Source organism: Gopherus evgoodei, chromosome 10 (genome assembly GCF_007399415.2).
Source record: "Gopherus evgoodei ecotype Sinaloan lineage chromosome 10, rGopEvg1_v1.p, whole genome shotgun sequence".
Taxonomy (NCBI): Eukaryota; Metazoa; Chordata; order Testudines; family Testudinidae; genus Gopherus; species Gopherus evgoodei.
In genome coordinates, this window is record NC_044331.1 from 34,299,232 (window position 1) to 34,324,145 (window position 24,914).

General features: G+C 39.0%; 1 protein-coding gene across 2 annotated transcripts in view; it reads left to right on the forward strand.

Moving 5' to 3' along the window:
* The window catches only part of LACTB (lactamase beta), a 30,347-nt gene extending 5,850 nt beyond the window's left edge, over positions 1-24,497 (forward strand). For both annotated transcript variants that reach the window (XM_030577387.1, XM_030577386.1), the window contains 4 exons: positions 193-383; positions 755-1,112; positions 3,523-3,688; positions 20,968-24,497. In XM_030577387.1, the coding sequence (XP_030433247.1) occupies positions 193-383; positions 755-1,112; positions 3,523-3,688; positions 20,968-21,499 (1,247 nt within the window). In that variant the 3' untranslated portion in view covers positions 21,500-24,497. The remainder of the gene's footprint in view (positions 1-192; positions 384-754; positions 1,113-3,522; positions 3,689-20,967) is intronic.
* The last annotated feature ends 417 nt before the right edge of the window (positions 24,498-24,914 follow it).

Here is a 24,914-nt window from a genome sequence, read left to right on the forward strand (position 1 = left end):
CAATGGGAACAGGGTTAGGTCAACACTGAGCACTTTTGAAAACTAACACCTTTCATGTCTTTGTTTTTCTTAGATGCCAAGTGTTCTGGAGAATTCTAGTAAACCTCTTAAGTTTGTGAACACTGTAAAAGCTCAAAGAATTCTCTCTATATATGTAAAGCCGCTAACTGTGACCTTTTATTCTTCCTAAAGGTCTGGGTTATGCTGATGTAGAGAACCGTGTAATCTGTAAACCAGAGACAATCATGCGAATTGCTAGTATTAGCAAGTGTCTTACAATGATGGCTGTTGCTAAACTGTGGGAAGAAGGAAGACTGGATTTAGATGCTCCAGTGCAGAAATATGTTCCTGAGTTTCCAGAAAAAGAATATGAAGGTGAAAAGGTAATGGGACAGCTTGTTCTGTAACCATTGCTGGTTGTCTGAGTTTCATGTCTGGCCCATACCTTCCCTATCCACCTACATGCTTCAGGTGCACACATCTTTATGTATATGGTGCACCACACATAAGTTAAAAGAAGTAGGGGCAGGAAGCAATACATGCTGCTGGAAAAAGGAATATTGGAAATTTTGGATTTTCAGACTAATATTTAAATATGTTTTTCTAACAGACTTTACAATAGAAAGAATGGCTAGGAATTCTTATTTCTTTATTTCTTAACATACCAAATATATAAATTGCAGAAATAAAAGTGCACCTTGTATAGTCTCTTTCGTTAAGCAGGCATGCACTTAATATTCTTCTTTTAAACTAGGTCACCATTACTACAAGATTGTTAGTTTCACATTTAAGTGGAATTCGTCACTATGAGAAAGATATTACAAAAGTAAAGGAACAGAAGGAAAAAGCCAACAAAGCTCTTAAACTAATGCAAGATGTAAAAAAATCTAACCAGGAGAAGGAACTGAAAGAAAAAGAAGATAAAGACACTGAAAAAAATGATTTTGCTAAAGCTAAGTCAGAACAGGATGGTGAAGCTAAAGGCCGAAATTTAAAACCTGTCAAGCAAACACAGGAATTTGAACACGAAGAGTATTATTTGAAAGAAAAATTTGAAAATGTGATTGATTCACTGAAAATATTTAAAAATGATCCTTTAGTCTTTAAACCAGGTGAGTTTCTATGCCGTTTGATCAAAAGTTAATATTTTTTAAGTTCTAGATTTTTAGTATACTTCAGATTGTAGTTTGGCTGATGCATTATGTGGGATTGAGACTAAACCAGAAGATTCATTTTCCTGTTATCCAATGAGAGCCTCAAAAGGGAGTGTTCAAGCCATGTTCTAACTACCTGGTCACTTTAAATATGCCCTGCAAAGGATTTAAAAAAAAAAATTGGGAAACTTACTGAATATAGTTACATTGGTGCAACCCCCTAGTATGTATGCAGTTATAGTGCTCTAAAGGTGCTTATCTCAGTGTAGCTTTTTTTTTATAGTTTCAGAAATAAACTGTACAGATTATAAGCACACCTTCTACTAGTGTGACTGCATCCACACTAGGAGTTGCACAGACTTAACTAGCAGTTTGCAGACTGATAAACAGGTAGAAAAATTGCGTAGACAGGCCCTCAGATGGAATATAAAGAGTCCTGGAGAGTGGATAGAAATAGATTCAAGTGAGTTCTTTTAAAATAGTTCCATGTACAGCATATGCTGCAAAATTTGTTTATTGAATTACGAAGGTTAAGGTATATCGTAATTTTTTTAGCTGACTCATTGTAACACACACACGGAGACTTTGTAAGATCAGTCAAATTAATCTTTTCCCATAAAGTCTTTTTTCTTAACTGAAGTTTTCTTTGGCTCTCTTGCCTCTTCTTCCTACAACAGCATGAGTTTTTTTAGGGTCGGTAAGCAACCAAACAAGTTGTTTAATCAGTGGATCAAGAACTGGTTAAGAAATAGAAAACAAGGAAAATTAAATATTACATTTTCAGTATTGCAAAAGGTTAACTACAGAGTGCCTCACAAATTCCTACTAGATTTTGTGGTGTTTATTATACATATATTTAAATTATATAGAAATGGGGATTGAGTAGTGAGGCAGCAAAATTTGAAGATGATAAAGTTATGTTAGTCAAGACCAGAGAGAACAGTGAGGAACTTAAGAGTCTTAAACAAACTAAGTGAACAGGCAACATGATGGCATATGATAATGCACTGGAGTGAGAAAATAAAACTACTCGTACAACTTATTGGGTTCTAAATTAACTATCAATTCAAGACAGGGACTTGGGCATCATTGTAGATGGCACTGTGAAAACTTTTGCTCAACATGCAGCTGTGGTCAAAAAGGTAAATAAAATGTTAGCTTGCGTGAGGAAAGGGTTGATGAAATTATTATTATTCCTCTATATAGATCAGTGGTGTGGCCTTATCTAGAATACTGTGTGTAGTGGTGATCACCCCATTTCAAAAACTAGAGAACTAGAGGGATTCAGAGAAGAGCATTAAGAATGATAAAGGGTGTGGGAAAGCTCACATATTAAACAAGATAGAAAAGTTTGGGATTGTTTATTTTAGAAAGAAGATGAATAAGAGGGGACATAAATATAAACAATAACAAACAATATAGGTCGGGTAGATCAGGAACAACTTTGCCCATTTCAAAACACAAGAAAAGGAGCACATTGAATGAAATTTAAATAGCGGGAAATTCAAAACCGATAGAAGGAAATACTTTTTCACACAATGTATAACTAAACCGTGGAATTCATTGCTGCAGTACTTGAGGCCAAGAACACATCCAATTATTTTTTAATTTTTCTATTTATATGAATAATAAGACTATCCAGGGCTGTCATTAATCTTTTGGAAAGGTTATTAAACCTCATGCTTTCAGGGCTTTGCCAGTCTCTAACAGAGATCAGGAGGAGACCTAACATGGGAGTCAGATTGCTCTACATCTGCCTGCTCTGTGTTTCTTACACATACCTGTGAGTCATGTGGTGTTAGAGACAGGATAGTGGAGTAACTAGACCTCTGTCTGATCCACTATATCAATTCCTATGGTTATGTTCTGGGTCTTTTATTTATTTTTTAATTTTAACATAGATTAAATATCACTTCTTTGGTTGACTGATAATTGCATTTATCAAATTTTTACCTGTCACTGTTGCATACTTAAATCTTATTTATTAGTTTGTCTTCTGGTGAGTACGGGTATTTGAATAGTAGCTATTAAAAAGAACAAAATAAATGCAGGTCTTCCTAATTACATGAGTAGAATTTGGCTGATGCTATATTTCTGTGTAGAGTTAACATAGCAAAGAGAATAATAATTTTTAATTCTGTATGTTTCTGATTACACTGTGGAGAAGCTAATATTGGTATAGTGTGGTGCATAAGATGTACTGGGAATAAGTGTGTTCTGACAAAGTTACACACAGATCCATGTGTAAAAACTTTATTTGTTTTATAGGAAACGTCATAGGAAAAGATCGCAGAAGAAAACATTAAACTTTTTCTTTCAAGCGGTATTTAATAACCTATCTCTTTCTCTCCTTCCATTTTTTTTCAAGGAAGCCAGTTTTTGTATTCGACTTATGGCTTTACCCTTCTGAGTGCTGTGGTGGAGAGAGCTTCAGGATGTAAATTTACAGACTACATGCTGAAAATGTTTCATGACTTGGATATGCTGGCAACTGTCTTGGATGACAATGAATCAATGATATACAATAGAGCAAGGTAAATGAGAATGAAATTGCTCCCTGTATTCCTATGCTGGCAACTACTTGCTCAAGTTCTTCACTCTTCTGGCAAGGGTTAATAGGTGTGTGTTTTTAAAAGCTAATATAAAGATGAAAAAATATCATATGGCTGGAATAATGGTATTATGTAGGGCTGTCAAGCGATTTGAAAAATTAATCGTGATTAATATCATTTATATAAATATTTTTGGATGTTTTCCACATTTTCAAATAAATTGATTTCAATTACAACACAGAATACAAAGTGTACAGTGCTCACTTTATATTTATTTTTTATTATAAATATTTGCACTTTAAAAATAAAAAATAGTATTTTTCAATTCACTTAAAGAGATTGCACTACAGTACTTGTCTTATCATGAAAGTTGAACTTCCAAATGTAGAGTTCTCTACCAAAAAATAACTGCATTCAAAAATAAAACCTTGTAAAACTTTAGAACAGGGATTGGCAATCTTTGGCACGAGGCTCACCAGGGTACGCAGCCTGGCGGGCCGGGCCGGTTTGTTTAACCGCTGCATCTGCAGGTTTGCTCGATTGCAGCTCCCACTGGCCATGGTTCGCTGTTCCTGGCCAATGGGGGTGGTGGGAAGCGGTGGCCCATACATCCCTTGGATGGTGAGCCATGGTTGCCGATCCCTGCTTTAGAGCCTACAGGTCCACTCAGTTCTACTTCTTTTTAAGCCAGTTGCTCAGACAAACAAGTTTGTTTACATTTGCAGGAGATAATGCTGCCTGTTTCTTGTTTACAATGTCATCTTAAAGCGAGAACAGGCTTTCGCATGCATGGCACAGTTGTAGCCAGCATTGCAAGATATTTACATACCAAATTCACTAAAGATTCATCTGTCCCTTCATGCTTTGGCCACCATTCCAGAGGACATGCTTCCATGCTGATGACTCTTGTTTAAAAAAAAAAAAAAAAAATGTTAATTAAATTTGTGAATGAACTTCTTGAGGGAGAATTGTATGTCTCCTGCTCAGTGTTTTTCCTGCATTCTGCCATATATTTCATGCTATAGCAGTCTTGGAAGCACATGTTGACCCAGCACATGTTGTTTGTTTTAAGAACATTTTCATTGCAGATTTGACAAAATGTAAAGACGGCACCAATGTGAGATTTCTAATGATAGCTACAGCACTCGACCCAAGGTTTAAGAATCTGAAGTGCCTTCCAAAATCTGAGAGGGATGTGGTGTGGGGCATGCTTTCAGATGTCTTAAATGACGAACACTACAGAACCCAAACCACCAACAAAGAAAATCAACCTTCTGCTGGTGACATGTGAGTCAGATGATGAAAATGAACATGCGTTGATCTGTACTGCTTTGGATCGTTATCAAGCAGAACCCATCATCAGCATGGATGCATGTCCTCTGGAATGGTGGCCAAAGAATGAAGGGGCATACAAATGTTTAGGATATCTAGCATGTAAATACCTTGCAGTGCGGGCTACAAAAGTGCCATGCGAACGTCTGGTCTCACTTTTAGGTAACATTGTAAATAATAAGCTGGCAGCATTATCTCCTGCAAATGTAAACAAACTTGTTTCTCTTAGCGGTTGGCTGCACAGGAAGTAGGACTGAGTGGACTTGTAGATTCTAAAGTGTTACATTGTTTTGTTTTTCAGTGCAGTTATGTAACCAAAAAAATCTACATTTGTAAGTTGCGCTTTAAGAACATAGGAACGGCTGTACTGGGTCAGACTAAAGGTCCATCCAGCCCAGTATCCTGTCTACCAACAGTGGCCAATGCCAGGTGTCCCAGAGGGAGTGAACCTAACAGGCAGTGATCAAGTGAACTCTCTCTTGCCGTCCATCACCACCCTTTGACAAACAGAGGCTAGGGACACCATTCCTTACCCATCGTGGCTAATAGCCATTAGTAGACTTAACCTGTATGAATTTATCCAGCTCTCTTTTAAACTCTGTTATAGTCCCAGCCTTCACAACTCTTCAGGCAAGGAGTTCCACAAGCTGACTGTGCGCTGTGTGAAGAACTTCCTTCTATTTGTTTTAAACCTGCTGCCCATTAATTTCATTTGGTGGCCCCTAGTTCTTATATTGTAGGAATGAGTAAATAACTTTTCTTATTCACTTTCTGCACATCACTCATGATTTTATATACCTCTATCATATCCCCCCTTAGTCTCCTCTTTTCCAAGCTGAAAAGTCCTAGCCTCTTTAATCTCTCCTCATATGGGATCCGTTCCAAACCCCTAATCATTTTAGTTGCCCTTCTCTGAACCTTTTCTAATGCCAGTATATCTTCTTTGAGATGAGGAGACCACAGCTGTATGCAGTATTCATGGATTTATATAAGGGCAATAAGATATTCTCCATCCCCTTTTTAATGAATCCTAAAATCCTGTTTGCTTTTTTGACTGCCGCTGCACACTGCGTAGATTTCTTCAGAGAACTATCCACGATGACTCCGAGATCTTTTTCCTGATTAGTTGTAGCTAAGTTAGCCCCCATCACATTGTATGTATAATTGGGGTTTTTTCTTAATGTGCATTACTGTACATTTATCCACATTAAATTTCCTTTGCTATTTTGTTGCCCAATCACTTAGTTTTGTGAGATCTTTTTGAAGTTCTTCACAGTCTGCTTTGGTCTTAACTACCTTGAGCAGTTTAGTATCATCTGGAAACTTTGCCATCTCACTTTTTACCCCTTTCTCCAGATCATTTATGAATCGGTTGAATAGGATTGGTCCTAGGACTGACCCTTGAGGAACACCGCTAGTTATCACTCTCCATTCTGAAAATTTACCATTTATTCCTACCAGTTCTCAATCCACGAAAGGATCTTCCCTTTTATAACAACTTAATTTACATAAGAGTCTTTGGTGAGGGCCCTTGTCAAAGGCTTTCTGGAAATCTAAGTACACTATGTCCACTGGATCCCCCTTGTCTAAATGTTCGTTGACCCCCTTCAAAGAACTCTTAATAGATTAGTAAGATATGATGTCCCTTTACAGAAACCATGTTGACTTTTGCCCAACAATTTATGTTCTTCTATGTGTCTGACAATTTTATTCTTTACAATTGTTTCAGCTAATTTGCCTGGTACTGATGTTAGACTTTCCGGTCTGTAATTGCCAGGATCACCTCTGGAGCCCTTTTTAAATATTGGTGTTAAATTAGCTATCTTCCAGTAATTGGGTACAGAAGCCGATTTAAAGGACAGGTTACAAACCTTAGTTAATAGTTCTGCAATTTCACATTTGAGTTCTTCCAGAACTCTTGGATGAATGCCAGCTGGTCCTGGTGACTTTTACTGTTAAATTTATCAATTCATTCCAAAACCTCCTCTAATGACATTCAATCTGTGACAATTCCTCAGATTTGTCACCTACAAAAGCCATCTCAGATTTGGAAATCTTCCTAACATCCTCAGCCATGAAGACTGAAGCAAAGAATTCATTTGGTTTCTCCGCAATGACTTTATCGTCTTTAAGTGCTCCTTTTGTATCTCAGTTGTCCAGGGGCCCCGCTGGTTGTTTAGCAGGTTTCCTGCTTCTAATATACTTAAAAAAAATTTGTTATTACCTTTGGAGTTTTTGGCTAGCTGTTCTTCAAACTCCTTTTTGGCTTTTCTTATTACATTTTTACACTCTATTTGGCTGTGTTTTTATGCTCCTTTCTATTTACCTCGCTAGGATTTGACTTCTACTTTTTAAAAGATGCCTTTTTATCTCCTACTGCTGCTTTTATATGGTGGTTAAGCCGTGGTGGCTTTTTTTAGTTCTTTTACAATTATTTCTATAATAAGAGTAGAAACAATAAAATCTTGTTGTAGTGGAGATAGTTGCATCAATTTCTTTAATCCATTCATTTTAATTGTTCTCCAAAAATGTACGTTATCAGATTTCTTAAATGAAAAAAGATGAGATTCATTTGAAATCTTTTTTTAATCTGCCTATGTCACTTAAACCTACATATCATAAAGAATGATTTCAAGTTTTTTATCAAGCTTCAATTATATTCAGTGAGAGAGTTTGTTGTAATGAAAATAACTTTTAAATTTCTTTTTAGACTCAAAATCCATTATAGTTGATAAAATACTTAAGGACTTAAAGTATAGCGTCTGAGTTTACAAAATGTTTGATTAAAGTATTGCTTACACTGCAAAAAAAAAATAATTGAGGGGTTTAATTGTAAAGTATGTAGACACCACAATGTGCTTCTGAAATTACCTAAAAAATGTTTCATGGAACAGTAATAGTTTTAATCTTCCTGTAACAGTCCACAGTTATTTATAAATTAGACTCTTTAAGTGCCAATGACAGCACCAGAACACTTATAATTATTTGTATCTAAAAGAGCCTTTTAATAGCTTGCCATTTTGGCAGCTTTTAAAAACATAAAGGAGGAATTTGTATATGAGTTTGTATTTAATGGGTTAGAGTCATTCTTGCTGCTTCACTCACCAATCTATTTTACTGAGTTACCTAGCCACGAAAATCACCCACAAGCTCTTAACTTGAGGTTTGTTGACTCAGCCATTAAATTTTGGTATGGGAAGAGGATTCTAACTGAATATCATGAACAGATTATGGAAAAACCTCATGGGTATCTGAGTTTGATATGCAGCTTTCAGACTTCCTGTGTTGGAAAAAATACTTTGTGTTCTTAATGAAGAATGGTTATCCAAATAAACTTTTTTTTAACTCTAAAGCAGTGGAAATGTAATTCAAGTTCGAGATGTATAGAAGTTTGTTACGTCCTAAATTCAAATGTGTATAATGGACTAGTGTGTTGGTACTACTGCTTCAGACATTAGAGGGTTTCTTTTTTTTTAATTTAAAATATTTTGATCTGAATTTTGCAGCCCTTTTACAAATGCATAGTAGAGCAAGTTGCAGACAATGATTATATAATATAGATAATAACCATAATCGCATCACCAGCTGGTGGTAGTATGTGTAGCTAGAATGCTTATGTATGTGGCAACGCTCCTATTGCTCAATTTAGGAAAATGTAATTTTCTTAATGTATTTCATTGCTTTGATAGAGAAGGAGAAAATAATCTGTTAAGAAAATTGGTCACACTGCATGGCCAATTTATCTGTTCTTGGGAAACCCACTTATTTCACTTGCTTCTGTAACTTTCATCAGGTCTCAAGGTGTAGCAAAATATAAAGCAAGTTCTCTCCTAAAACATGTGCTTGGCTAAGCTTCAATATAGTAGTGGCAAATTAACTGTAACTCACTGAGCCGCTGCTATCATGAACGTAGTCATAATGGGCTGATCTTGCCAGTTGCTGAGCATGCTGCAACTCCAGCTGAGCACTTTGAGGGTAGCAGGTTGGTTAGATCAACTGGCAAGATCAGGCCCTTGGTTTTAGTGTATTTTTTGGGCTGCTAGCAGGGTGACCAGCTGTCCCGATTTTATAGGGACAGTCCAGATTTTGCGGACTTTTTATTATATAGGCACCTATTACCCCCACCACCTGTCCACATTTTCACACTTGCCCTCTGGTCACCCTAGCTGCTAGTGATGAGACTTTAGTTTTTGAGCTGACAAAAAATAAGGTAACAGTGTGCATATCTAGTATTGTGGGGAAGGGTGGGTGAATGCAAGCCTTAGCCAGCCATCTCTTCTTTTCCACCCTGGGTAATTTTACATGTAGATACGTATTGCTTCTGATCAGTACCACTCTGGCTGTATTCTAAAGTTAAACCAGGATTTTTCCAATCTCTTTATTCTGCTGATGTCTTTATAAGAAAGCTTTTCTTCATAGTAGTCTAGCTCCCTTCTCAATACCCCAAGGCCCTATTATTATTGACTTTCAAAATATTTCATTCTGCAGACCACTAGACAGGGCTTTGCAGGGTAAAGTATAAGAAGTACTAAGCTAAATAAAACCACAGAGGCTATAATATACCCTTATAATATAATGGAAATGCTAGTCAACTTACAAGCCTCTATTTTTACTTAGAGAGTGGGGATTTTATGCTAAAATGTGGGTTCCATTTTTCCACTTAAATTGTGAAAGAATTATTTGCTGCTTCTCCTTTGATTTGTTCTTTCTTGGCCCCTGTATTCCCTGCTTTGCTGGAAACTACTTCATCTGCACAACTATTTTCGCTTCCAAGTTTTCACGTTCAGCTATTCAAAGTGAAAGTTAACTAATTTGAAATGTCTTCCTAAACTTTTTTCTCTTCCTTTCCTTCTCTTCCACTTTTTCTTGTCCCTTTTTTATTTCATTTTAGTAACTTTATTATTTTATCTTTGTGTCAGTTTCTAGTTCCTGTGTTTTCATAATCTTTTTCCTGGCTGGCTGGTTACTTAAGTCTTTTTTTTTCTAAATGGGAATGTTCTTACAGTTTTCTCTGAATACTATCTGGGTGCCTCAGTTTTGTCTGTGCATTTCTTAAGTATCTAGGTGGTGGGATAAGGGTGTGTGATTGATGTAGAGCCCTAGAGGGCCAGTGTTATGATGTCTGCACAGAGAATGGGCAACACCCTGACTCCTGACAACTGATGGCTTGGGCTCCTCCCGTGCAAGTGCCAACTGAAGGTGTTGGAGAACAAAGAGATCAGGTGTCTCCTGGCCTGGAAAGAGACAAAGTCCAGAAGAGGGGCTGGAGGGGGTTTTCAGTTTGGAGCTGACTGGGGAAATGGAGGGATGCCTGGGACCGGCATCTGGGCTCCCTACCTGGCAAGATGGACCTGACTGAGGGGTCCTGGTTTCTGTACCTACAAGCTCTGTTTTGGACTGTATTCCTGTCGTGTGCTAAACCTTCTGTTTTCCTGGCTGGCTGAGGGTCATGGTGAATTGCAGGAAGTGGGGCGTGCAGGGATGCCTGGGACCGGCATCTGGGCTCCCTACCTGGCAAGATGGACCTGACTGAGGGGTCCTGGTTTCTGTACCTACAAGCTCTGTTTTGGACTGTATTCCTGTCGTCTGCTAAACCTTCTGTTTTCCTGGCTGGCTGAGGGTCATGGTGAATTGCAGGAAGTGGGGCGTGCAGGGCCCTGACTCCCCCCGATTCCGTGAGACAGTTTTGAAAGTGATCTCACCAGTAGCGAGTCAGTTTGGTGAGCAGGCAAGATCAGCTCTGCCCTGGCTTGTTTTCTGTTATTTAGAAACCAAGACTATTTCACTGAGTACTGAAACAGAAGGCAGAGTTAATTCATGTAAAACTGCTAAGCCGCTGTAGTAATTAAATTGCCTATGCATGTCCACACTATAGTCTTTGTGTCAGTGGTGTGCATCCTCACTTGCAGCACTTACATCGATGCAGGCAGCAGTGCATCCTGGACAGGCATCCTACTGTGCAACTCACCACTATCGAGCTCAGGGTGTTTTCGGAAGGGTTTGCAATGCCTCAGGGGGCAAACAAGTCATACAGGGGTGACTGGGAACATGGTTTTAACATCCCATGATGCAGTTTTCTCCATCCTGTTATTTTATCTACATCCCATAACATTTTATGCTGTTTTTCAAAAGCTGTGCAAATCTGTGTCTCCGCCATCTCTGTGAGAAGCATGGATCCTGCACAGCTTTGCAGTATTGTGATGGGCATTGTGAACACAATGCACCTGACCCTGCAGTAGCAGAGCCATAGGGGAAGATGACGATTCTGCGCAGGCTGGCTTGGTGTGCGCCATGGAAAGAAACAATTCAAGATGGTTGTTGGCAGTTGCAGAGCAACTGCAGATGGTGTAGCAGCAGTCTGGGCCCGAGAAACAAGCACTAACTGATGGGATCGCATAGTTATGCAGGTATTGGATGACGAGCGGTGGCTGCAGAACTTTCGGATGCACAAGGCCACATTTCTGGAACTGTGTGTGGAGCTTGCCCAAGCCCTCTGGTGCAGCGACACGAAAATGAGAGCTGCACTGACAGTGAAGAAGCGAGTGACCATCGCTGTGTGGAAGCTTGCAATGCCAGATTGCTACCGATCAATTGGGAATCAATTTGGAGTTGAGAAGTCCACTGTGGGGGTTGCTGTGATGCACGTGTGCAGGGTCGTTAATCACGTCCTGCTACGAAGGACTGTGATTCTGGGCAATGTGCAGGACATAGTGGATGGTTTTGCAGCATTGGAGTTCCTGAACTGCAGTGGCAGGGATGGGCGGCATGCATATCCCTATTTTGGCAGCAGGCCATCTTGCCACAGAGTACATCAATTGAAAGGGCTACTTTTCTGTGATATTGCAAGTGCTAGTGGATCATTGGGTGCATTTTACCACCATTAATGCGGGATGGTAAGGGACGGTGGATTACGCACGCATCTTTAAGAACACAGGTCTATTCAGAAAGCTGCAAGCAGAGACTTTCTTTCCAAACCAAAGGATTACCATTGGGGATGTTGAAATGTCAGTAGTGATCTTGGGAGACCCAGCATTCTCCATAGTCCCATGGCTTATGAAGTCGTACATTGGACACCTTGACAGCAACAAGGAGCACTTCAACCACAGGCTCAGCAGGTGCAGAATGACAGCTGAATGTGCCTTTGGATGCTTGAAAGGCTGCTGGCACTGTCTACTCACGAGATTAGACCTCAGTGAAAAAAGGATTCCCAATGGTTATAGCTGCCTGTTGTGTGCTTCATAATATCTGTGAGGCAAAGTGGGAGAAGTTTCCATTGGAGTAGAGGTGGAATGGCTGGCTGCTGATTTTTGAGCAGCCAGGTACCAGGGCTATAAGAAGAGCTCAGTGGGAGCTTTGCGGCTAAGGGAAGATTTGAAAGACCTAAGATGAGTGCCCAGTCTTAGGCTCCTTTTTTAACCTTTCATAAACTGAAATAAATATTGTTGAGGGAGAGGATAAATGTAATTGGGGTATTCTGTTTGTCCCAGGGACTGTTTAACGCTAGACAAAATTCAGGGCCCCTTGTTGAAATTATCCTTGGAAGCTAAACTATGAAGTGTAGTGATAGCTCTCAAACTATAAAACACTGCCACCCTGTGGCTTATTTCATGATATTTATGATCTAATTCAATAGCACTGAAGTAAATTGCAAAACCTCTGTGAGGTATTATCACCATTGTAGATAGGGAAAGTTAGAGTAGTTAAGTGCCATAATAAGTCTGTGGCAAAGCTGAAATCAGTTCTTAGTTCATTTTTTTAGATAGTTACCCTACATCTCTCATATATTTTGTAAAATAATCCAATTAAATATTTGAGTTATTTATGTTATTGAGACAATTCAACAGTGGCTCTTTTCCATTGTTGCTGATAGATCATCCCAGTTTGCAGTTCTCAGTGGTGATTTCCAAAGTCGTCATCTTGTGACAGTTTTTGCAAGATCATTGCATGTCTTAAGAAATGGTTCTGGAATACCTCCTGTTTACAGATGGCAGTGGAATGAACAAAGTCCCAATACCTTGATAAGGTGGCACTAGGAGAAACAGCATGAAATGAAGAAGGAGAAACTTGGGCTGAATGGTAAACATTCAGACAGTTACACTAATAAGTAGGCAAACTGATTTATTCATGTGTGAATATCAGTGACATCATAGCAGAATTACCTTAAGCTGGGGTAGTCAATTATTTTTTGTCAAGGTCCAGATTTCTTGATCAAGGTATAGTCAAGGTCCAGGCTCCAGAGAAAATAACAATAATAAAGATGGTAAGTAAACAAAAAGATTTCAGGATCTATTCAAAAGTGTTTGGCAGTTAGGGTAGCCAGTTTTGGTTGGATATATTCCTGGAGATTTCATCACATGACAATTTTTAATTAAAGATTAATCTTTAATTCCTGGAGATTCCAGGCCAATCCTGGAGGACTGGCAACCCTACCGGCAGTCCACGTATTGACTACCCCTGCCTTAAGCCTTCATGATCCAGCACTAATTTTGAGCACTCAGTAGCTGACCTTTCCGTGATCAGCCACAAACCATCCACCATTTCCTCACTGGTTGTCCTGTGCTATGATGACCCTCCACCATTCCTCCCTTAATTTTTTCTCAAGGTTATTTCCATCTCGATCCTTAATGAGACCAAAGTGCATAAGATTGCATGTTAATTTCCAACATCAGGGTCTACTTCTAACTTCGGCATTCATCTTTTTTCCCATCCAGGAGATATACAAAAGGCTTTCCCAGCACCACATTTTAAAAGCGTTTATTTTCTTCCTGTCAGCAACATTAACATTCCATGATTCACATCTATAAATCGCTATGGAAGAAATTAAGTTTTTCACTAGTCACACCTTTGTACATTTCAAGATGCCACAATTTTTCCATACTTTCTTGAGAGGCCATAGCTGAGCAAGTGATCCCTTGTTGTCTTCTGATTTCTTTGGAACAGCCTCGTTGGTTGGTGTCATGAACATACAGCTAAGAGTAGCGTAAAATCCCTCCTTTACCTGTAAAGGGTTGAGAAGCTCAAATAACGTGTTTGGCACCTGACCAAAAGGACCAATAAGGGGAGAAGATACTTTCAAATCTGTGGGGAAAGGTTTTTGCTTTGTGCTCTGTGTGTTGTTCTCTCTGACACAAAGAGAGAGACCAAGCAAGTAATCCAGCTCCTACTGAAATGATGCATCTAATATTATAGAAATAGTAAGTAATAGCATGGAAATGCATTAGATTATCTTTTGTTTTAGCCTGTGAATTTTCCCTATGCTAAGAGGGAGATTTATTCCTGTTTCTTTGTAACTTTAAAGTTTTGCCTAGAGGGGAATCCTCTGTGTTTTAAATCTTATCACTCTGCAAAATTACCTTCCATCCTGATTTTACAGAGGTGCTGCTTTTACTTTTTTCTTTATAATAAAATTCTGTTTTTAAGAATCTGATTGGATTTTTAGTGTCCTAAAAACCCAGGGGTCTGGTCTGTGCTCACCTTGGTTACCTATATGGTTGGTATATTATTCTCAAGCCTCCCCAGGAAAGGGGCTTGGGGGGATATTTTGGGGAAACAGGAAAAGTGGTCATTTTCCTGAATCTTTATCTAACTCTCTTGTTGGTGGCAGCGAAACCATTCCAGGGCAAGGAATTTGTGCCTTGGGGAACTTTTTAACCTAAGCTGGTGAAATATAAGCTTAGGGGTCTTTCATGTAGGTCCCCCACATCTGTACCCCAGAGTTCAGAGTGGGGAGAGAATCCTGACAGTTGAATATATATGATCTACTTCCACTATAGCTTTTTGATAATCAAGATGTCTACTTGCGTCCTGTTTTTCTTAGTCATCATGTCAATGTACATAATTTTGTTGCATTCAGGAATAGTCCGTATTCCTTACTAATTCTTTTTACATTTATTGCATTGCATTGGTGATTGTAGCAAAGAGTATCATACCATCAGTATATGTGAGGTTGGTTAAGAGGTGTCTTTTGTAATTTTAATTTTGTGTTTGAGGCTAGCAGCTGATAATCTGACCGCACTCAGTGTTGCTGTATCATTAAACAGCTGATTTAGTTCTTTGTTTTATCAGATGACCTCCATGTGTACAAACATCTAGGATGCTGGATGAAGATAATTTTTTGTAATGACCAGATGATTAGAACAGTGGTTCTCAACCAGGGGTATATGTACCCCTGGGGGCACTCAGAGGTCTTCCAGAGGGTACATCAGTTCATCTAGATACTTGCCTAGTTTTACAACAGGCTACATAAAAAACACTAGCGAAGTCAGTACGAACTAAAATCATTGGTTTATACTGCTCAGTACACTACACCTCTACCCCGATATAACGTGACCCGATATAATATGAATTTGAATATAACGTGGTAATGCAGTGCTCTGGAGGGCAGGGCTGTGCACTCTGGCAGATCAAAGCAAGTTCGATATGATGCGGTTTCACCTATAATGCGATAAGATTTTTTTGGCTCCCGAGGACAGCGTTATATCGGGGTAGAGGTGTATATGCTGAAATGTAAGTACAATATTTCTATTCCAATTGATTTATTTGATAATTTTATGGTAAAAATGAGAAAGTAAGCAATTTTTCAGTAATAGTGTGCTGTGACACATCTGTATTTTTATGTCAGAGTTTGTACATTTTTAAGTGAGGTGTAACTTGGGCGTACACAAGACAAATCAGACTCTTCAAAGGGGTACAGTTGTTTTGGACAGGTTGTGAACCATTGGATTAAAGCAGCAGAATTCAGCTAAATGTCTTCCTTTCTCACTTTGTGAACCCAGACCATTGTTTTCCATTACTTCTTTGAGAGCCTACAGCTCCATTGCTCACATTCAAGTCCCTAGTTACAAGGGTGATATCTTTATTTGATGTTTTAGTGAGTGTTGAGTCCTTTATGGAATTCATTAATCACATTGTCATCAACTTGTGTAGGGGTGTAAACCAGTTTGATGGAAAGACTGACTGGCTTTGCTCAAAGACAAATTTTAATGATTCTTTCACTGAGTGGATTATATCCAAGCACACACTTGGATGTTTCCTTGGATGAGATTAACGTGACCCCATTTTCTCGGATCCTGAGTAGTCCACTGCATATCCATCCATCGTCATTAAGTGATCCTTACCCTTCCAACATAGCTTTGCGATTCCACATATTCCATCTTGCATCATTCCAATTCTTTCATCACAATGGAGAGGTTCCCTTCATACATACTCTCACATTCTGTGTTCCTACTCTGATTCATTTATGAAAGTTCAGATCATTCATTTTCTTTGGTGCAGACATCAGACACAGTATTTCCCAGGGAAATTGGTGCAGCACCATCACAAGTCCAGCCTGTACTCTTAGTGGCCGGAGCCTTCTCCCCAGTATTATTTGTTGTACCTTCTGGCCTGGGATGTGTGTCTCACCTGTCCAGCGTTACATGTGGATTGCTTTGGCTTTGTTCTGCAGTAATACTTCTTATTGGAGAAAGTACAGAAGAGTTCCTGTTGCTTTCCTCTGGTTTGTGGCTGCTGTTGGTTAAACCAGTTAAGACAACTACATTGGGCTGTAGAATAGTCTCCCAAAGTAACTTGTAGGAACCCTATCACCTGAAACACTTAAAGCTAGGCAAAATGGTAGTTAACATGGTCTGAGGAGCAGTCGTGCACTGGCAAGGGAGATGCACTGGATAACCTAATGATTTTCTCGCATCCTTTATTTCTCTGAGGGAAGTCTACACTACAAGCATTATAGTGGCACAGCGGCAGCACTGCCACTGTTCCATTCTAGAGCTGTAGTGTAGACACTTGGTACAGCAGTCGAAGGGTTTTTTCCGTCGCTGTAGTAAATCCACCCCCTCAAGAGGTGGTTGCTTGGTCAGTGGAAGAATTCTTCTATCAACCTTGCAGTGTCTACACTGGGGCATACGTCAGTTTAACTGTGTCTCTTAGGGGTGTGAATTTTTTACATCCCTGATGGACATAGCTCCTAAGTTTTAGGTGTGGGTCACCTAATTCTTTGATCTTAGCAGTATGCTCTGAATAGTCCTATAATGAGGCTGAAAAACAGCAGCAGATTGAACAACTAATAATTACTTTTTTTTTTGGTTCTCTGCCTCCTGAATTTGTGTCACAGTGCCCTTTCCCATTGTTCTTTAGTTTTGCAATACATCATCTTTTTATATGTAATTTTTTTTCCTTCTGCTGTAAAAGTAACTTGTCAGAGCCATATCATACAGTTTTTAAAAAGTCTGTATGTGATCCCCTCTGCTGGTGCTGTGGTAGTATTAACATGACAAGAATTGTATGTGGTGTTGTAGCTGTATCAGTTCCAGATAAAAAGATATTACCTCATCCACCTTGTCTGTCTCAAGAATTGAGCATTCTGGGGTGTTATATCAACCAGAGCTGGCCCAGTACTATGGGGAGAAACCTCAAGGACCTTAAAAAGAGAAGAAACCAGATAGGAGTGTTCAGATGGGACGAGGGGCCCGCTTTTCAAACCATTCTTTTACTGATCAGTGGGGACAATCAGTACAACCTGCTAAAAATTAGGAGTTCAGTTCAATCCATTTGCACAAAACCTGTAAAACTCATTGTGGACGCTTGTATTGCCGGAGGTGGCCACTGGACATTTTGGTCTGTGTGTTCTCGGGGATGAGTTCAGACTCTAGTCTCAGTCCTAGGGGTCTGAATGTGAAGGAGGTCACATTCAGATCTGCTCCCACATGCTCATTTTGGGGGATGTTTTGTCACATTGTATGAGGTTGTCTGGTCTGTGGTCTTCAGGCAGGAAAATCTTGTGACATTCTCGAAAACAGCCTTTCTCCGCTCTGTTTTGCTTTTTCCAGCATGCTAGAAAATGACTGCTTGTCTAATAGGTTAATTTCCTTCTCTGTTGCAACTTGTATGGATAAGAGGTCATGTAAGGAAAAACAGCTAAGCCGTTGCCCCAAATTTGGGGTGCGTACCCCAGATTTTGATCAAGCTAATTTGCAACCTTATTGTGTGCATTCAGCCACCGTGAATTAGTAAAATAGAACACCACATAGTTGAGGATTAATTTGAACAAGTAGGACTTCTGGAGGCAAGATCAAAACTAGCTGCAGGCTTGCAGTGTCTGCTAATCAGAACGGGAGGAGGGGAGAAAAGAGTCAACAAATTGAGACTGAAAGACAGTAAGTGGATGGCGATCTTGAGTTTGGGCACCTTTCCTATAGAAGCTTATATGACTAAGATTGTTAGCAGTGTTTGTGGATGAGTAGTTTATTGAAGTCAGGAGAGGTGATGACCCAGTAGGGGTCACTATGGGCTGTGTGTTTTGTAAAAGTTAGTTATAAAAAGACTAAATAATAGTGTACTTTGGAGCAGTCCTCTGAAGCTATCCTGAGACACTTTCCTGATACCCTACTCCTTGGCGGAGAAGCAACCAGCCATTGCAGATCTCTAGTTAATTACTCAATACCATCTCAGATTGTAGGTAATTATTTGGGATGTTCTAAACCTATTGCTTATGTCTGTGTGTGCTTTATCCTAATAAATTATAGCTTTAGATAAGAGCATGCTTATTTGTATTAGTCTTTCATCAGCCAGAAGCACTGTGTTCCCATTGATTTATTTCTGACACCGCCTGGAGTGAAACAGTTAAGTTACCACTGCTTTGGGTTCTGAAAACCCTGGGTAACAGAGTAACGTTTACTCACAGTTATTTCCAAATTCCCTTGTTGCTTCTATATCTTGGCTTTTACAGTAGGCTTTAAGTTCTGTTTAAAGTTCTAGGTTTAACTTTTTATTATTTATTTGTATTACAGTAGGACTTAGAGGTTAACAGTGAACAGTTTGTGCTAGGCACTCACTGGACATACCTAGAGAGATGGTTCCGGTTTTAATGAGCTTACAACCTAAATAGACAAGACTGAAAAAGCATTAGAGAAAGGGATATAAAGTATGAATGAACAGGGATGATTTGCAAACATCTTATTAGTTCCATGATTTTTGAGGGGGAGGGCGGTTAAGGGTTTGGGTTTCTTTAAATGTTTTGTTGGGAATTCGTTAGGCAATCGGTTAAATGGAAATGCAGAGGAAGGGAGGGAAAAATTGCTGGGAAGGATAAAAGGAACATGGAAGGCAGGTGGAGGGAGTCAGGTCTAGAAATTGTGAGGGAGGCGTGGGTGCAGAGGGTTGGAGCAAACAGTCATAGAGTCATAGAATATCAAGGTTGGAAGGGACCTCAGGAGGTCATCTAGTCCAACCTGCTGCTCAAAGCAGGACCAATCCCCAGACAGATTTCAGCACAGGGAAGAGAATGTCTAGAGTAAAAACTGCTGCAAGGACTCTGATGGTCTTTCTCTGTAGCTGAATACCTGCTGCAGCTGGCTAATTCTTTGACTGGTGCTGTTCAGGAGTTTCTTTTAATCTATAACTTTATAACTCTCTATGATCGGGTGTATCAGGCATTTGCTGCCTACTCCTAGAGACCTCACTGCCTTGGTACAGCCTGCCCTAGGAAAAGAAGGGCAATGAGTTGGGACCTCCAGTTGTTTAGAAAGGCTTCCAACAGTCAGCTGCTGGCGGAACCAGCAAGTTGTTTTCCTCTCGCAGTTGGAAGGCTGGGAGCAGGCAAAGGCCAGTCGTACTGACTGCTATCAGATGGCAGTTCTAGTGAAGCAGAAGAAAGGATCTTCACTCTGCCTTAGCCCACAAAACCAGGCTTTGTCAGGGGCTAATTCTGACCACTCTTCTCTTTTAGGTCAGTGAGAGCCTTTTGATTTATTTTGTGGCATGTGAGCTCCAGACAGGCCATCCTGAGTCCAACATTAATTGGACTTTGAATTAGGCATACTCACTTCACAGGATACCCCCAGCTTCAGGCAGGTCCATGACACACTTCTATCAGTATTGCTAAGCCGAGGCATAGTACATTTAGACCTGGTCTACGCTGTGGGGGGTCAGTCTAAGTTATGCAACTTCAGCTACATGAATAACGTAGCTGAAGTCGAGGTACCTAGATCTACTTACCACGGTGTCTTTACTGCGGTAAGTTGACAGCTGACGCTGTCCTGTCGACTCTTCTTACTCTCGCCCTAGTGGAGTATCGGAGTCAGTGGGAGAGTGCTCGGCGGTCGATTTATCGTGTCTAGACTAGACACGATAAATCGACCCCCACTGGATCGATTGCTGCCAATCAATCCAGTGGGTAATGTAGACAAGCCCTTGGTTAGAAAAAAGGAGTCAGCCATATTTGCTGTGACTTGCTTTTATGGATTACAAACCCTGACGGTGATTAGAACTTAGGTTATAGTAATTTTAAATGCATCCCTAAAGTGAGTTTGCAGTGTATGGAGCACACTGATATTGAATAAAGTTTAGTACTCGCTATCCTTTTGTCTGTTATGAAACACATGCTCTTGGGGACAAATGGCAGTCACTGGGTCAGACTATCAGAGCAAGAGTCTTGAGATCCATTTTTAGCAGAATTTACTATCACTGTGCATTTACTGCCTTTATGCACACAAATATGTATTTAGTCATCTATTGGCCACTGAACTACAAGCCACATACTTTATCCTTCCCCTAATCTCCTACATTGACCTACAGAATCTTACTCCTCTGTTTTCTGCCTGCGCTACAAAACTATGTCCTGCTGCCTTTAGGGTTTTCTGGGCTTGTGGAAGGTGAGCAAGCTTTGATGTGTTTTTGTATCCTGAATTCTCAAGCTGTTTTTAATCTCTGATATCTGTAAACTCCATGGCACCAGATATCCAGAGTGTTGAACTGGTCCCTAGTACATGGCAATTACAACTCCCAGTATTAAAATTGCACTGAATTGCACAGTGTCTTGAGAGTGCGCTGTCTCATCACTGTTTTGCTTTTATTATAACCTAGAAAATTAAAAGATTATTATTTCCATTTTATTTATGGGTGACAACTAAAACTTTCTTGTTTAATTCTAGGTGTTATGTTTGCAACAAAAAAGGACGGCTCATAAATGCACCCTATGTGGACAACTCCTACAAGTGGGCTGGTGGCGGCTTTCTTTCTTCAGTGGGTGACCTCCTGAAATTTGGAAATGCCTTGCTGTACAGTTATCAAGTTGGACAGTTTAAAAACAGTGCCAACAAACTTCTTCCTGGCTACCTCAAACCAGACACTATTACAATAATGTGGACCCCAGTGCCAAACACTGAGGCATCATGGGATAAGGATGGTAAATATGCAATGGGTTGGGTTGTTGTGGAGAAACAGCAAGAATATGGTTTTTGCAGACAGCAGCGACACTACGTCTCCCATACTGGTGGAGCAGTTGGTGCAAGCAGTGTCCTACTTATTCTTCCTGAAGAGTTGGACTCTGAGGTTATAAACAGTGGGTTAGTGACACCTCCCAGAGGAGTAGTTGTTAACATTATTTGTAATATGCAGTCAGTTTCCCTCAACAGCACTGCCTTAAAGATTGCGAAAGAATTTGATAAAGACAAATTGGCATGATACTTTGATTAAAATATAGTGTAGGTCTGAATAACTGTACTGTTGTATTGAAATAGGAACAAAGTTTAAAAAAAAAAACATAAAAAGGGTACACGTGAGCTCCAAGATTGCTAGGAACACACATTTCTGAGAGAATGTATCAGATTATAAAGAAATTAACCTATATGACTTTTGTTAGTGGTGCTACATTTTTGTGCATTTGGAAGTCTTCGCTCAGGGAAGTAGCTATATAGTTGCTAACTTATGGAAAAGGGGGGGGGGGAGGCCTTCCAAGAGAAGTTATTTTGCAAATCACCAATGTTGTAGCAATGTTTTTTTCATATCCAGCCAAGGTAGTGACCAGTCAAGATCAATAAATATTATTGTTGGTCTTTACCAGAAAGAGGGTGATGTTTACTCTTGTCTTCTAGACATTTTTGTATTAGCAAATAGTTTCCTTAAATGTAATAAAAGTAAGGAAAACTTGTATAGAATCAAATAATAAGAAAATGCAAGACTGACTTCGTTTATTGCCATGTTACATTTTTCACATTCATGCTGGCCAAAGTTGTGTTCACCAGTATTTTTGAACAGTCACTTTAGAAATAGAGATTTCGCTTTTTAAAAAACATTGAATACAAAGTTTTGTACTTCTGTCCAAAAACAAACCCCACTGAAATTAAACTGAAGTTGCTCCCACGCTGAGGATGCACACTAGATTTCATCAGAAGCATGTTTTTGGCAGAGTTGTAACTCTCAAGTTCCTGTTCAAAATTAGAAGATGAAACTTATGGTGAGTTAAGCTGGTTTTTCATCTTCTAACTGAGCACAAAACAAATGAGTGAAGCCAGCCTGCTGGCCCCAGTGGTATTCCTTTACTCTTTTTTGTGTTGGATCAGAATTAAAATATTCTATATAATGAGCAAAATCAAGAGAGATTACTCTTGAAGTCAATATCAAAATTCCCATTGACTTCAAGAGGAGAAAGATCACACCCAGAGTATCTCTCACTTCCCAGTTCAGAAGCTGTGCTATGCAGACAACTCTGCTCAATAGTAATCCCCTCTGGATGAACAAGAAGTAATGCTGAGAGCTTTCCAAAGGAAATCTTATCTCTTTGCTGTAGAGGCACAAGGAATATTGAATCAGGGATCCAGCACCTAAGGGTGCTCCATAATGGCTGTGGAGGTTCTCTTCTCTTTTCCTCTTTCCATAGGGACACTAAAGAAAATTAGCTAAATGATCTCTGCTTAGTATTTGGTCATCCTTCACTTAAAATAATCTACATTCTTTCAGAGTCTCCTTTAATCTAGTTTTGACCTGAATATCTTCAATATGGGCAATTATGTTCTTTTTGGCAGGTTATTCTATTGTTTAATTAAAATGGTTACAAAAGGCTTCCTACTACTTTATTTTTTCTTAATTTTAAATAATTTTGGTTATACTTCCTAACAGAAAAACTTGTCTAAAATTCCCATAAAACCTTGTAGACAAGGGCATATTTTATGTATCTCCTTATCACCTTTTTCTGTTGTTTTTACATGATCATTATTTTTAATCCTTTTTTTTTTTTTACTGTATATGTGTCAAGTTCTTAGTTTCCCCTACAAATTTAACATATTTAGCCCAGATTGAGTTTCTTGGAGTGCAAGAACTGCTTAAATCTATTAACTTTCTTCCTTTCATGTGGATCTTTTGGGTAAACTTATCACCAGCAAAACAATTTTTGATACTGGCTTTGTTAGAGTGACCATGTCTTCCTTGTTCAGTGACAAGGCTGTTGTGTGCCCTCTATTTAAAATAAAAAAAAATCAGGAATTTTACAAGAACTGAAATGTTTTATCATTTAATATATACACTTAAGTTTGAGCAAATGGAAAGGTGGCTAAATATGCATGACTGTATGGGTAATGCAGAGTTGAGGCATCACCCATGTTCCTTTTGTTCTAATGTATTATTATTTATTTAGAGATGGCCAAATGTTCACAGGCTCAAAAGCAATCTGCAGAAGATGATCATGATGAAGACTTGCTATAATAATAGATCTTCTGTATTGTGATTACAATGCAACAATCTGGATTTTAGGTGTATAGAATGGAAAATGAAACTACATTAATTCATAGTTCAAGTTGAGTTATTTTTGTAACATTTACAGTATGGTCTTCATTTATTTTAGCAAATGTTTTGCTTAATTTTAATGGATTTTGATAAAGCTGTACCTGTAATCTAGAATACTGTTTCAGTATTAATAGTGAGTTAAAGGAATTTAATTTTTCTTCCTCTATATTGTGCACAGAGCTTCAAGTTGGTGTACCAAAAAAAAGCACTGAACTCCCCCCCACATGCAGTTAGCTACTCACAATGTTACTGCTGCTGTTGATATTGCAGAGCGTGGCTAGCATTCTTTTAGCCCCTGTGCTTGCATACTTCACTGGTGATATATTTCTTCATGAGGTTGCAATACAGAAAGAATGTTGGATATTTACATCTTTCTCCAGATTATATCTGGTTTTGCAGGACCATGCCCTCACCCGTAGTCAAAACCTTAAAAATCTCTTAACACTGATGCAGGTGCCACAGCACTGCTTAGCAATTCTGTTTCTCTGCCTGAAGGAGCAGACTACTACAGGCAGTAGCTGAGAGAATGATTGGCTTGCCTGTCCCTAACCCTGCTACCACTCTTTAACATTAATTTCACAAAGATTTGACTTCTACCATATGGAGAAATACCATGTCAGTGCTGCTTTCACATTTCTCCTATGTTATAGTATGAGATGTGACATACCAAGAAATCAAGTATCAGAGGGGTAGCTGTGTTAGTCTGGATCTGTAATCTTTGCTACTCATACCAAGAAATGTATTTTATTATAGATCTGTGATATTTAGCAGAATTGTCAGCAGTTTACACAGATTCCTAATTAAATGTAAATGCCTGTCTAGTGTTTTCATGATTATAGTTAGTTATTTTATGCCTTAAACAATAAAAACTCATTTTATTAAACTATTTGTTTTGTGCTAAGCCATTTTGCTTCTTTGCTCTCCAAAACTGTATTTTTATATCGGTATTAGGTCTGTTCAACATTTTTTTTAATTTACCAAATGTTGGAAAAAAATGCTCATGGAAGCTGAGGATTGGGTTACTTCTAAAGTAACCAGGAGCTACTTTGACATTTCTGTATTGTCAAAATCAGTTAAGATTTACGTTAAAAATTACATTAACACTGATGGAAAAATATATCCAGTAGGAATGCTCTTTCATAGTCTTGAGTATCTAGTGACTTGATAAATGTTGCGCAATAGCATAAATCTGTACTGTTTCATAAACAGAACATGAGTTGTTTGCCCTGGATGGCTTAGTTCCTGCGTTCATAAACAGATAGTGTATGAGCTATTAAATGCAGAAACACTAAAATGTAAAACTTTTACTCTAACATGC